The sequence below is a fragment of the Tenrec ecaudatus genome, chromosome 5 (genome assembly GCF_050624435.1).
Source record: "Tenrec ecaudatus isolate mTenEca1 chromosome 5, mTenEca1.hap1, whole genome shotgun sequence".
NCBI classification, from domain to species: domain Eukaryota; kingdom Metazoa; phylum Chordata; class Mammalia; order Afrosoricida; family Tenrecidae; genus Tenrec; species Tenrec ecaudatus.
This window is the reverse complement of record NC_134534.1, coordinates 92,115,552-92,128,844: the sequence shown is the minus strand read 5'-3', so window position 1 is coordinate 92,128,844 and position 13,293 is coordinate 92,115,552. Positions and strand designations below refer to the sequence as shown.

The window sequence follows — 13,293 nt, the reverse complement described above, 5'->3', positions numbered from 1 at the left end:
CACAATGGCTCTTCCGTTGCAGCCGACTGTGGCAGCCCCTATGGTAAGCCATCTTCTCAAGGATCGTCCTCTTTCTCGCTGTCCCTCTACTTTACCAAGCTTGACTAGTCTCTCCTGATAAAATGTCCGAAGTACATGAGACAGTCTCGCCATCCTCACTTCTCAGGAGCATTCTGGCTGTACATCTTCCAAGACAGATCAGTTTGTTCTTTTGGCAGATCCTTCGCCAGCACCAAAATCTAAATGCATTCATTCATCTCCAGGAAATGACGGTGGGTCCCCTAGAGGAACACTTGCTGGGTCACACAGAGTTGAGCAGTAAATTAGTAATAGAAAGTTTGGCTGTTCAAATCCACCCAAAGGCACTTAGGAAAGCAGGCCAGCAAATTTGCTTCTAAAAGATAACAGGCATGAAAACTCCACGGAGCACAGTTCTACTCTGCATACATTTGTTTTGCATACTTTTAGTCCCCGTAAGTCAGAATCTAGTCGAAGGTGTCTCACAAGAACAAGAATCTGGACAAATGTCAAGACAACAAGGCAGGCCGCAAATGCATCCACGGGTCAATTCAGGGAAGCTGTGGCAAGCTTCTGAGGAGGGTGGAATGGACCTGTTGTCACATGACTGAGGCATGTCGGGCCAGCAGTACCTATAGGGGTCCTGACTGTACCACTCACATATCACCACCCAGCTCGTGCTGCCCCTGCCAGGCTGGGGGTGGTCTATCTGTGCTTCTATGTCTGGGGACCCATTGCTAGTACTGCTACCACCAAACAAAAGCCAGTGGAGAAATCACTCCAAGTCTCAGGTACTGGTTAGCAAGGGACCCTTTTTACCAAAGTGACTATTATACAGAACTCAAAAACCAAAAGCAACAGAAAGCTTTACACAATTAACATATTTAAGTAAATAAAGTGGTATTCTCTTTCTTTAAAAGGTTCTTAAGAGCAGAGAGCCTTCAACTTCACTTTGAAACCTTGAGAAACTCTACGTACGCTTTTTTTTTCTTCTAAGGAATCTTAAACGGCAGCTCTAATCATTTTCTCACTTGGTTCACTTGGTTCCCTGTATTTTATTTAATTTCAGAAGATGGGGAAATGTCTTCATGTAGCCATTTCTTGTCGCCATTTACACAGGTGAAAACATTGCAACAGTTCCCCGGGCAAACTCAGGATTCCAAAATTAAATAGAGAGCTGCTCCAGACTGCGATCACCAGCAGACCCAGAGATGTCTGTTAACACACTGTAAGTCTGGGATGAAACAACTATGTATGAAAAGTTTTATGACAGGAATTACAATTTTAATGGAATGTGGTGGAACATTCATAAAGATAAGAAATAATCCTAGAAAATCTAAAATCGGAGAACCAGTTAAGGTGAATTACTTGAAACAAAGCTTTCATCTCTGCAGCATTCATACAGCGGGTGTTCCTAGTTGTACCTGAATTGGCCCTGACCCATTTTTGTTCAGAGCAGAACTGCACCATAGGGTTTCCACCTTTCAGGAGTAGATCGCCAGGCCAGTGTCCGGTGGACCTGTGCGTATCTTTGAGCATCCAAACTTTCATTAACACTCCAGCGCTTCACTGTTTGCATCACCCAAGGACTCCCGTAACGGTTCGCATAACACACGAAAGTTGGAAAGGCATCCCTGAAAAGCTTATGAAGTTCCACTATTCATGCAATAAATTAACTTCCTGCGATAGCTCCTCACCAGACACTCAGGCCAGAGAATCAAAAGGACTCTTTACAAAGCAAAAGGAAGGTAGTAATCCCCCCGCTCATAGTTATAGAAAGCAATGTCTGCCCTTGAAGAAAGCTTCCAAACTACTCCACATTGGAAGCATACAAATACGTGGGTGAAGTTCAAAAGTACTACAACCAAGGTTCTAATTCATCCACGTGCAGCATTAATTCAAACCAAATATTCAAACATATCGCTGTGATCACTATACGGCTGCAGACATGTTATCTCAGTAATGCCCTCAACTGCGTCTCATAAGGCTGCCTTCAAAAAAGGAAGGTTTTTCGTATCCTTTGAGGGGGAAGTGATTTTGAGGTCAGGACTAGTATAAAGTATTAACCAACTCAAGTGGCCATCTTCCCAACTCTTTGGAGCTTTACAAGTTTACAGTTGTGCTGCCCTACACAAGATAGCAGTTTTAGATGGGTCAAGTATTTTAAGGAAGGTAGGTAGGGATCTTAGGCTGGGTACTCTGGTGATGCAAGACCAATGACATTCACATAGAATTTTATCTCAAGGAAACTGCTCACTGGGTTAAACTGGCTGACAAAGTTCGATCCATGGATTACATGTCAGACTGGAGGCTTCTCTGGCTTCGCAGAACTGCAGGGGAGCATGAACTCAAGAGCAGCAGGTCACACAGCAGACTCCAGGCTATGGAAGTGGATGAATCCAAGATCAAGCAAGTGAGATGACAGGTTGCGGACTCACAAGCTCCAGAAGGGAATGACTCCCGAGATCAGTCAGCAATAAAGCAGGCCACTGGCTCAAGTCCAAAGAATCTAGCGTTAGATGATGAAGAGCCTGAGACAGGATCCAGATGCAATAAAACTCAAGACATCTTGGCCAGAATATCCTTGTATATTAGAAGTAAACCATACCCTTGAGGAAAATCATTTCAATTAAGTGACTGCTCATTAGCAGTTCGCCGCATCATGATATTTTATCAAATCTCACCATGGGGCATGATTACATACTATCAAGCCACCAAGAATAATGGCCCAGCCAAGATAACATAGAATTGTAATCATCATAATTGGGAAGGCGTCAAAGATAACTGAAAAGAAGGAAGACTGTCATTCTCAGTGAGTGCTTAAACTGCGGATGCAGTCCATGAACTGGTGAACAAGGATCACGGATTACTGATGTGACAGCTATAGAAGATAAGACTGCACATGGTTGGGCATTTTCTATTTTAAGCAAATATATTAGTTACAGAAAGCTTCCGATGGTTACCAACAGCATTACACAAAGTAGCTCAAAAAGTAGGGTCTTTCCATTTGTTTTTAAAGCTAATGAACATGTTTTTAAAATGTTTTTAAAGCTTATGAAATGAATCATAAGCAGGAATGCCTTAGATTTACTGATACGATCAAGAAAGCAAGGGCCAATTAAAGCAGTAGCTTCCAAGGGGACCTGTTGGGCTAGTTATATTCAAAGAAGAAGTCTACTCAGAAAGCCTCGGTAACACTGGGGGGATTCCTAAAGTATAATCTTGATAGATTGCCTCAAAGGAGCTTAATAAGAAAAGGTTTCAAAACCAAAACCCAGAAAATGGCATTGGCAGAAAAAAGATCAGGAAAAATGTGCTAAGGAATTTTTTCCTCCTCATGACAATGCACCCTGCTCATGCTTCCAGGGTAGTGAGGGCTACCGAATGAAAATTTCATTGAGAAACATTACAACATTTGCCACACAGCCTGATTCTGCCCTTACGACTTCTTTGTGTTCCCCAAACAAAAACGCTATTTCAGAGAAACATGATGGACTCCCTGAGGATGACAAAACTGCCACCTTGACAAGACAGAAGTTGAGGAACGCAGGATTGGGGGGGATGGTATCCACCCCTTCAGAGTGGTGTAGACCTAAATGGTGTGTACGTGGAGAAGTACTGGCTTCACAATTTGATCGTTTTGTTTAATAAAGGCTTCTATGACTTGTAGCAATTTATTACTAACCCTCAAAGATAATTTTTTAATCTTTAAATATATGAAGGAGCTTCAAAAATGTATGAAAAAATAGAATCACGAGAGTAAGATTTTTCCAAGAAAATTTGGATACTTGGGATTTATATTTCTATGGAAACAGTTTATAAAAGGGGAAGTATTTTTTTTTGTTTTTAAGCTAAATGATCTTTGATGTAATGAAACCTCCAGTCAATAAACTCTCTTTGAGATATTCCTTTATTAGCAGCTATACCTATATGTGGCTGTGGAAGAATCTTCTCTAGTTCAGGGCACCTTATGTACAACCGAAGGAAATGATGCCCAGTCCTGCTCCACTCTCATAAATCACACCATGTTTGAGTCACCATGGCGCTCTTGTCCCCATCCATCGCACTGACGCCCCCCTCCCCTTCACAACCCCCCATTTCACCAAACATCATATTCTCCTCCGGCAACAGCTCCCTCCAAAGCAAGCAAATCGTGGTCCATACGACTTGCTAAATTGGGGGGAGTAGACCATGTGGCCTTTCTTCTTACTCTGTTTTAGTTTGGATGTTCCACTGGAAAGTGTCCACCACAGGTGAGCCTACTGGAATTTAAAATACCAGTGGCACAGCCCCAAGCAGAAAAGCAACATGCAAGCTACTACCACAGGGCAAACTGGCGGCCAGGTGCTAGACCAGCACCCAGCAGTCTCTACATCCAACTAAACGATCTCATGGTAATTCGTAGTTGAAAAATATTTTATGTAGCCTCATGAAAAGACATTTAGATGTTTCCAACTTTTTGCTATTATAGATGAAGTGGCAGTGAGCATCCTTTTATCAGGCTCCCTCCCGTATCTTTTTAGAGCTAGCTGTTTAAACATTAACTACGGAAGCCAAACTGCCCAGAAAGCCACAATTTACACTCCACAATGCCACATTCCCCACGTGTTGCTCTTCAATTCTCACTTTAGCCTATCTAACAGGTCAAAGTTAGCAAGTGATAATTGTCTTCATTTGCATATTCCCCAATCCTATTAAGGCCAAACTCATCATTTCTGGACATTGGGATTTAGATCTTTTGAAACTGCTTGTGTCCCTTTTTACCTTTCGCTCATTTATCTTAAAGTTTCTTACATATTCTAGATACTGATCCCTTTGTCTGCTTGTTTTAGACGCTTTAAATACTTCCTATCAGACAGCCTCAAGCAGAATGTCAAAGGCTCTACAACTCCAAAGCCAAAAACTGGGTCTTTGGTTATATTATAAAATGCTTTTTGTTTTAATAAAGCAAGGGCTTTGAGATTGTATAAAATAATCTATTACACAGGGCATCTTTCCTGGAGGTAGGAACACTAAGGCACCACCAAAAGAGAGTTCTCGAGTGAAAGAGACTAAGAAAAACACGAAAGCTCCACTCATTTCCCTTAGAGATTAACTGCTGGGCCCACCCGCACGGTGATTCTCCAAGACGGAGCCAGAACAAGGGCACTGAACATCCTCCGAAATGAGCAGGCCTGGGCCTCGGCACCCAAAACACTCAACTCTAAAGAAATGCCCTCACACCCCAGTCTCCACAGCATTTGCTCCCCACCCAGCCTTCATCCTTTGTTTCCTTTGGGGACTGCAGAGAAGCAGCACCTTCTGCAACTCAGAGGCAAACATCCCAGAAGCATCCCAAGGCTTTGCTGAAGAGGAATTCTGACTCAGGACGCCCAGGTGCTGTGGAGTCAGCTCTGACTCACAGCGACACCATTTGTGTCAGAGTAGAGTATGTTTTCAATGGCTGCTTCTTCAGGTAGATTGCCTCTAAGTAGACTCAAACCTCCATCTTCTCAGTTAATAATTACCTGTAAAAATGGCCTAGCATCAGGAGAGAGAATCACCATCGGAACAAAGATGATTCCGAAATACCTCCTTCCTCCAACCTTTCAACCTACTCTGACACCAGTCACCCCTTTCATGGCCTCTGTACTTCTCTGCTGGGTTTTGTAATCTGTAAAAAGCCATTCGCAAGACAGAGGAGAAAATGAAGTACATCCATGTATTAAATTATTAGATAACATTAATGTGGTTGACTATGGTAAAAGTATTGAGATTATGTGAAAAAATAGTTCTTGCCACTCATATGAAGTATTCACAGGTCAAACAGTGAGGATGCAGGGAACAGGAAACAAAAGAACAGAACAGAACATTGATTTAAAAAAATAAAAACAACCACTGCCAGCAGGGCAATTCCAACTCAAATTCCTTAAAGGGCAGAATAGGGCTTCTGGAACTGTAGATCTTTATGGGAGCAGACAGCAGCTACTTTCTCTCATGGAGTAGCTGGTAGGTTTGAACCACCAACCTTGCAGTTAGCAGCCCAACACTTAGCCTATAGCACCACCAGAACTCCATAGAAACCTGTACTCAAGAAACCCACTGCCCCTGAGCTGGTTCCAACTCATAGCAACCAACACCATATAGAGTTTCTCAGACTGTAAACCTGCACTGACACAGACAGCCTCCTCTTTTTCTCAGGAAGAAGCTGGCGGGCTTACCTGCATAGCTAGCAGACAGCAGCCCAATGCCTAACCCATCCCACCCCGAACGTTCCATAGAGACCAACAGTGTCCCCCACTCCATGACAGCTGCCCCAAACCTCAGAATGTAACCTTATTTGAAAAAATGGTCATTACAGGTGTCAGAGATGTTGAGACGAAATTATCCTGGTATTCTTTAAGAAGATGAGGGAAGACACACAGAGACACACAGTAAAAAAGCCATGTTAACACGCATGCAAAAACTGGAGGTATGTGGCCACAGTCCAAGAACACCAGGAGTCACCAAAAGTCAATAGGGGTGAGAGAAGGAAGGACGCTTCCCTGGAGTCTTTGGGCAGAGCGTGGCCTGCCAACACCTGGAATTCTGGCTCTGGCTTCCGGGCTGTCTGTTGTCTCAAACTGCTCCGTGTGTGGTTACATGTGTATTTACTTATTTCCTTATTATTAATGAAGACCCATGGATTTCTTATTTCCATGAATAATCTACAATAGTCCTCATTTATTTTGATGCTTAATTTATCCCAGATTTGGCCACAAGGAATGCCTTCAAGTCGGCACTTGTGTGTATTTGACATGCTCCCATCATTTCATAATTACTATATAGCGCATGGATGTGCTCCAGGCTCACATTGTACTAGTTCTTGTCCTGTTTGCATAATAAATCACTTCTCTAAGATATCTTCAAGGTATAAGAACTTCAAAACTAGATCTGGCACTTAGTATATTAGCTCATGCTAGTGAGGGATTATTTATGTTAGCTATAAAGGGAATAAAAATGTATTTTAGAAACTGAGTTTATGTTTTAACATAATGTATAACAATCTAAACATAAATATGAATATATGAAATCATGGATTCATACTGATAGTTCCCATTCTAATCCAACCCTCCAAGTCCTTCCTTTGACCCCAGTGAAAATCCTGCCTCTGACTTTCACAACACATTTCTTATTTCCCCAACCCCAGAAGTATCACAAAATCATGTTAGAATTACTATGCCTATATCATAATGGAAAAATAAGCCAATAAGAAGAGTCAAGACTTTTTTTTTCAACATTTTTCCACTAGAATGAAGCTACATAGCCAAATACTAGGGCCAATATTTACTTGAATTCGATTTCTCTATTTCTCTGTTAGTGTAATTATATTACTTACCAAAAATATAGTTGGGTTTGTTTACTTATTTGTATTCCATTTTCATTTCCCCATATTGATTTATTTATTTTTATTTATTGAATATATAGAACATTAACATGGTCTCAAGTCAAAACTATGAAGTATGAGGAAGCAATTTATTCATTTCTGACTTATCCTTCCTATTTCATTTTGTGAAAATAAGCATGCAGACAACCAACCACTCTCCTTCCATCCTAGCTTTAGCCTTATCCTACCTTAAGACAAACTGATCACCATCTCCTCTTATTGTGGCCCTCAACTGTCCACTACCTAAAACCACTCTAAAAATGTTCCACAGTTACACAAACAAAAACTATAAAACAATAACCCACTCCTACCATCAAGTTGATTCTGACTCACAGCGAACCTATGTAGGGGTTCAAAGACTAAATCTTTATGGAAGCAGACAGCCTCATTTTTCTGTGTCACATCTTGGTAATTCTAACCAAATTTCAAACTTTTCATAATATTATTACACACTTAATAGACTACAGTATAGTATAAGCATAACTTTTATATTCACTGAGAAAACAAAACAATCCTATAATTCACTTTATTGCAATGTCTGCTTCACTGCAGTAGTCTAGAACCAAGTCTGCAATATCTATGAGAGTTGTAGGCTTTTCCTTCTTTCAAGTGGCTGCCAGGAGTCTCCCACATCTGAGTTTGCTCGATGCAAGAGCCTTCCCACCGTCTCCCGAAAATCCTAAACCAATTCCTTCACTTCTTCATGACGCAGTCCCATCTGGTGGTCACCAACTACTCATAGCTAGTGAGCACTGGAAAGGTGGCCAGTGCATCGGAGAAATTCAATCTTAAATTTCATTTTAATTTCAATAACTTCGTAATGTCAGCTCTACCATGACTCATATTGAACCTACAGTGAACCGCCCCATAGGGTTTCTTAGTATAATCCTTAAGGGGGCAGATCAGCCAAATCTTTTGCCCAACAGAGCAGTCAGTGTGTTTCAACCATCAACATTTTGGTTTACAGCAGAGCACTTTAACCATTACATCACCAGTGGCTGCCACTATAGCCAACGGTGTAGGTTTACAAGGCCAAAATATTTCTGTAACTTAATAACATATTGTATTAACTCTCCTTTTATGAGGGCAGCAGGGTGTGGAAACCATTAGACTCAGAGCATCTGGGGTTTGGGGAAAACCAACCCTCACTCATGGGAGAGCCTAAAGAACAGTCACCGTCCCCCACATCATCTCCAGAGTGACAGAGTGCTTACTGAAGCTCATTCCAAAGACAATGAAAGACACACGCGTGCACACACACACCACTTCCCACTGGAATTGAAGCCTTTCTAGAGGACAACCTACTTAGCAAAATTAAGCCAATTCTTTCTTTGATTATTTCCTTCTCTTTGGCTTCTGATTTTTAAATTCTTTCAGAGATAGAACTTATAAAGAGAAAAAAAGAAAACCTTTCCAGAGATACCCCCCAAAAAAGGTGCAAACAATACCGACACAAATGTTTATTTTGAAAAGCTTTATGAAAAATTCTCATCATGATGCAACAATTACTTGGTCACTGTTAATATGATTGTAAGCAGATTACACCTTCACGCATATTTACTGACAACTGCTCATACAAGGCAAGCACAGGCGCCCTACTTTGACTTCCACTTTGGCAAGCTCCTTTACAAGCCCAAGTAAATGCATACTCAGAAAAAGGGGCAGCCAAAGTACTGGTCCAGAGCTGCTCTTTGTTGCTTAAATTTTCACTACTCAAAACTCAAGATGCCCATGCTACTCTCTGAGCAAGTAGCATTTGTATCGGTGGCACAGTGGGAGGATGCAAAATGGAAAGATCCAGAGTCACTGAGAAGTAATGTTTGGAAACCAGACCTTCTAGCCCAGTCTTTTCCATAAAATTGCTCTCAGCAGAAGGACAAGAAATTAAAAAGAAAAAGGGGGTGGGGGGGTGGAGGTTTCACGAACAATGCTCATGCACAAAGCAAAGAGCCCCGGTTACTTTTCCTGGGAACTTTTAATCCTAGGGACTCTCAGGACCCACTTGGTGGTCGCTGCAGGGTCCCGGAAGAAGGAAATCTCTCATTGACAACCTTCTGACCCTTAAGGAGCCCCAGTGGGGGCCCAGCAGTGAAAACCAAGAGCAAGGCAGCTCTTCACAGAGACAGTGACAGGGGGAAAAAACACAAGTACCAAGACCCTCACATGTGGTCATCATAGATAGGATCTTGACCTCGTCTGGGGAGAGTCCCCGGCCCTTCATAGGAATGGACCATATAAGGACAGAAAAGAAAAAGGCGAAACTCAAATCCACAAACCATCCTAGATCCCATGAATGAGATCAACTCAACTCAACTCAACTGGGGGGGGGGGGGACTCCAAAACTAAAAAGGGCTCAGCAGGCATAGAGCACAAGACATTCTCACCTAGTTTCCCACTTCAGTAACATCTCACATTCTGGCCTCCCATGGAAGCGCATTTTTAAAGAACTGCCACCCGCTGCAGAGGAAACCTCTCTAGGAGAGTGTACATAATCTCAAATCCGATATTGGTCTCTTTAGGAAACAGTCGTTCACAGAGATATATAAAATAAGAATTTATGAATCCTTTGGAATAATCTTTCGATGTTCTCACTTAATAAATTATGCTTCATGTATAACATACCCATAGCCTGGGTTCCTTTTCACAAGGGGGGGTAAGCCCACCACCCAAATCTCTCATAGTCATTAAGCACATAGATCCTCAATATTCAATTATCACTTTGGATTTTCAATTAACACACTATGTCCTAAAGAAAATTATAACTGTCCTATTCCCTCCCTATAGAGATTATTCACTAGAAAAAAATTAAGAAAATCGGTTGCTTTTTCTCCAATTCGACAGGAAATGACAGGGAATTTCTAAACTATTCTGTCTAATGAGAGCAACTTTACTGCTCTTGATTTGAAAACAACAGACTTTCTCGTGTTGCAAACCCCTCACCACTCACTCTCCCAAATGCAATTCAAACTGACTTCAACAAACCACAGCGCTTGAAAAGCTGAATTTTTGCAGGGCAATTAACCACAGGGTGGCCACCACCAAATGCCGCACAACTGCACCTCAAATCCTGGGGCATGAGACCCCGCCCCTGCAAATGGATCTCCTGACTCTAAAGGAGAGAATTCTTATGGGGGAGGGGAAAGGGGAGCCCGCCACGGAGAGGTCCTTAGAGACTGCAATACAACAGACCGACTTTAAGAGGTCACTAGCTTCATTTCACCTAGTTACACTGAGTGGCTTTAAGCTTCAAGGCACAAGGATAAAAATGCAAAACCACTTCCCAAAGCGGTGATGCCTGACGTAATCAACATCTGCTTAACCCCAACCGCCTCCCGGAAAACGCTGCTCAGCACTTCTGCCTCTTCCACTGGCCGGGAAACCGGCGTGCAGAAGCCGACGGGCGGCCCGGGCGTGCCGTTCGCAGCAGCGCTCCGGAGAGTTGGAGTGAGCAGGAGAGCAATGCTGAAAGCCATTTACAGCATCTCCATCTCGTCTGGGGCACTTAGGGGAACTCCATCTGCCTCCAGATCTCCCCGCCCCCGCAGGCCTGGGGGGCTCTCCAGGTCCGCCAGCTCCGGGCACCCCGGTGGATGCCCCCCAGGAGCGCCACCGGACCCTCCAGGCAGCTCCTTGACGCCTCCCCGACGGCTCCTCTCCCCCGGCTTTTACATCTAGCTCTGCGATCTCCAGCGCCACAGGAGTGCGACCCAAGTCCCCAATGCACCGTCCGGGATGCGCAGGGGATGTGGGTTGTCCCTCGGGAAAATGCAATCAGGGACGACAAAACCCCCGCGCCCCTGAGGCCAGGGGACCCTCGACTTCAGTTACCGGAAACGCGGCTCCGCGCACCTCCCGGCGGGGGCCGATGGGGGTGGGGGGGGGTATCCCGCGAAAACAAAAGAGACGCTTTCAAAAGACCCTAACCGAGCTGGAGGGAAGGACGCGGGGCCCGGGCGCTCCCGCCTCGTCCCGGGAGAGGCGCGTTCCGCTCGGCTCCCAGGGGCTCGCCCCGCGGGCCGCCCACCTGGCCTCCGCCCCGCCGCGCCCGTGGGCGCTGCCCGGGAGCCGACGGAAGCCCCGAGCCACCCGAGAGGCGCCTCGGGGAGAAAGACCGATGGCAGGACCGGCGTCCCCACCCGGGACGTCCGCAGACGCCGACTCGGAACCGTCCCCTGGCCGTGGGGCCCGCACGCGTGCACACAAACACACACGACAACACACGCGCGCGCCAGCTCGCGACCCTCGGAGAGCCCCGGGCAGGGGCTCCCCTCCGGCGCCGGCCACCAGCGCCCCTCCTCCGCCCGCCCCCGCCTCCGGCCTCTGGAAACACTTAACCGTCCCCAGAGCGCGTCTTATTAGAAGCAGCCCCGGCTGGGGGCGTGCGCCACGGAGCGGGGTAGGGGGCCGGCGCCGGGCGCTCCGCCGGGGCTGGCAGCGCTCGGGCCGGGCGCTGCCCTGGGCGCAGCGCCGAGCGCGGGGCGGGGGCGGCAGGGGCCCCGCGCAGGGCGCGCCCCCTCGCGCAGGCGGCCGGGCCGCGACGCCGCGAAGAAAGGGCGCCGCGGGCGCCGCGCGGTCCGGACGGCCGGGGGAGGGGGGCGGGGGGCGGCAGTTCGTACCTGAGGTCTGGGTCAAGGAGAGCAGGAGCGCGGCCGCCGCCCAGAGGCACCGAGCGCGGAGCGGCGCGCGCCGCGGCAGCCTCAAGCCCCGGCCCATGCCGCGGGCCGTGGAAGGCTCGGGGGCCCGCCGCCCGCCGCGCTCGGGCTGCGGTCCGGTGCCCAGGCTCCCGGGCCGGAGCGGCGCGCGGGGGCCGGGCACCCCCCTTCCCTGGAGCCCGTGCGGCTGCTCCCCTGGCGCCCGGGCGCTCCTCGAGTGCGTTCCTTTCGCGAAACTCGCCGCCCTCCTCTTCCAGTCCGGATGTGCGCTCCGCTCGGGCCGCCGCGCGGGCTGCCTGGGAGCCTTCGGGGCGCGGGCTGGGGCGTCCCGCCGGTCGCGGGCCGAGCGCGGGGGGCGGACCGCCAGCGCACAGGAGGCAGGGTCCCGACTTGCCCGCCCCGCCTGGGCCGACCGAGCCCGACGCCAGCGCCCCCTGCCGGCGAGAGGCGCCCACACAGCGGGGCTCCGCGGGCTGCGCGCGGCTCGCTCGTGGTCGCGCTGGCTGAGCCCGCCCTCGTGCTCCTGAGCACGTTGATGCCGAGGGCCAGCTAGACATCACCGGGCGAGCGTCTCCGGCCAGGCTTCTCGAGCCGTTGTCGCTACCTTCACGGGGCGGGACACCCGAAGACCTAAGCCTACCTACATCGGTGACTTTGCGCCCCACCGTTTCCACCTAGGCAAATCCAAAAGCACCTAGTCCCAGCACCTCGTCCCAGATACCTAGTCCCAGATTTGCGGCCACCTAGTCCCTAATCCAACAGCACCTAGTCCCAGAGCGCGGATGAAGAGCAGGAGCAAAACCGGGGATAGGCGAAGTGCTCCAGCAAAGAACCACTCCCGGGTCATCACGCGCCCCTCCCTGCTTACCGCTTTGCTTTGCGTGCTGTGGGGAAACCCGCGTTCTGCAAAGTGCTTGTAAACGGCTGCCGAGGGGAGCTGCGTGGCGGGAGCCCTTTGGAGCGTGATGCTATCTGAAGCCACCGTGGCTTTTGGTTTACTGTTAAAAGCAAATTGTGTAATTTTACCCATTAAAGGCAGAACACTATTTGTTCTCTGCAGAGCCCCAGAACATGCAGAAGTAATTTGCTTCACTTGTAAAAGACATTTTGAACTCAATTCATACGGCATATTTTCTTGCTTATTCTTGGTTTTGCTTAACACATACAAAGAACTGGAGTTTCAAAGCTTGGGCCTCCTGTGTGTAACTTAGGAATTTT

General features: G+C 47.2%; 1 protein-coding gene across 1 annotated transcript in view; it reads right to left on the bottom strand.

Annotated features, from left to right (window-relative positions):
- Positions 1-12,470, bottom strand: part of ROR2 (receptor tyrosine kinase like orphan receptor 2) — a 285,132-nt gene extending 272,662 nt beyond the window's left edge. The window contains exon 1 of the mRNA XM_075549750.1: positions 12,040-12,470. Coding sequence (XP_075405865.1) covers positions 12,040-12,136 — 97 coding nt within the window. The 5' untranslated portion in view covers positions 12,137-12,470. The remainder of the gene's footprint in view (positions 1-12,039) is intronic.
- Positions 12,471-13,293: the final 823 nt, after the last annotated feature.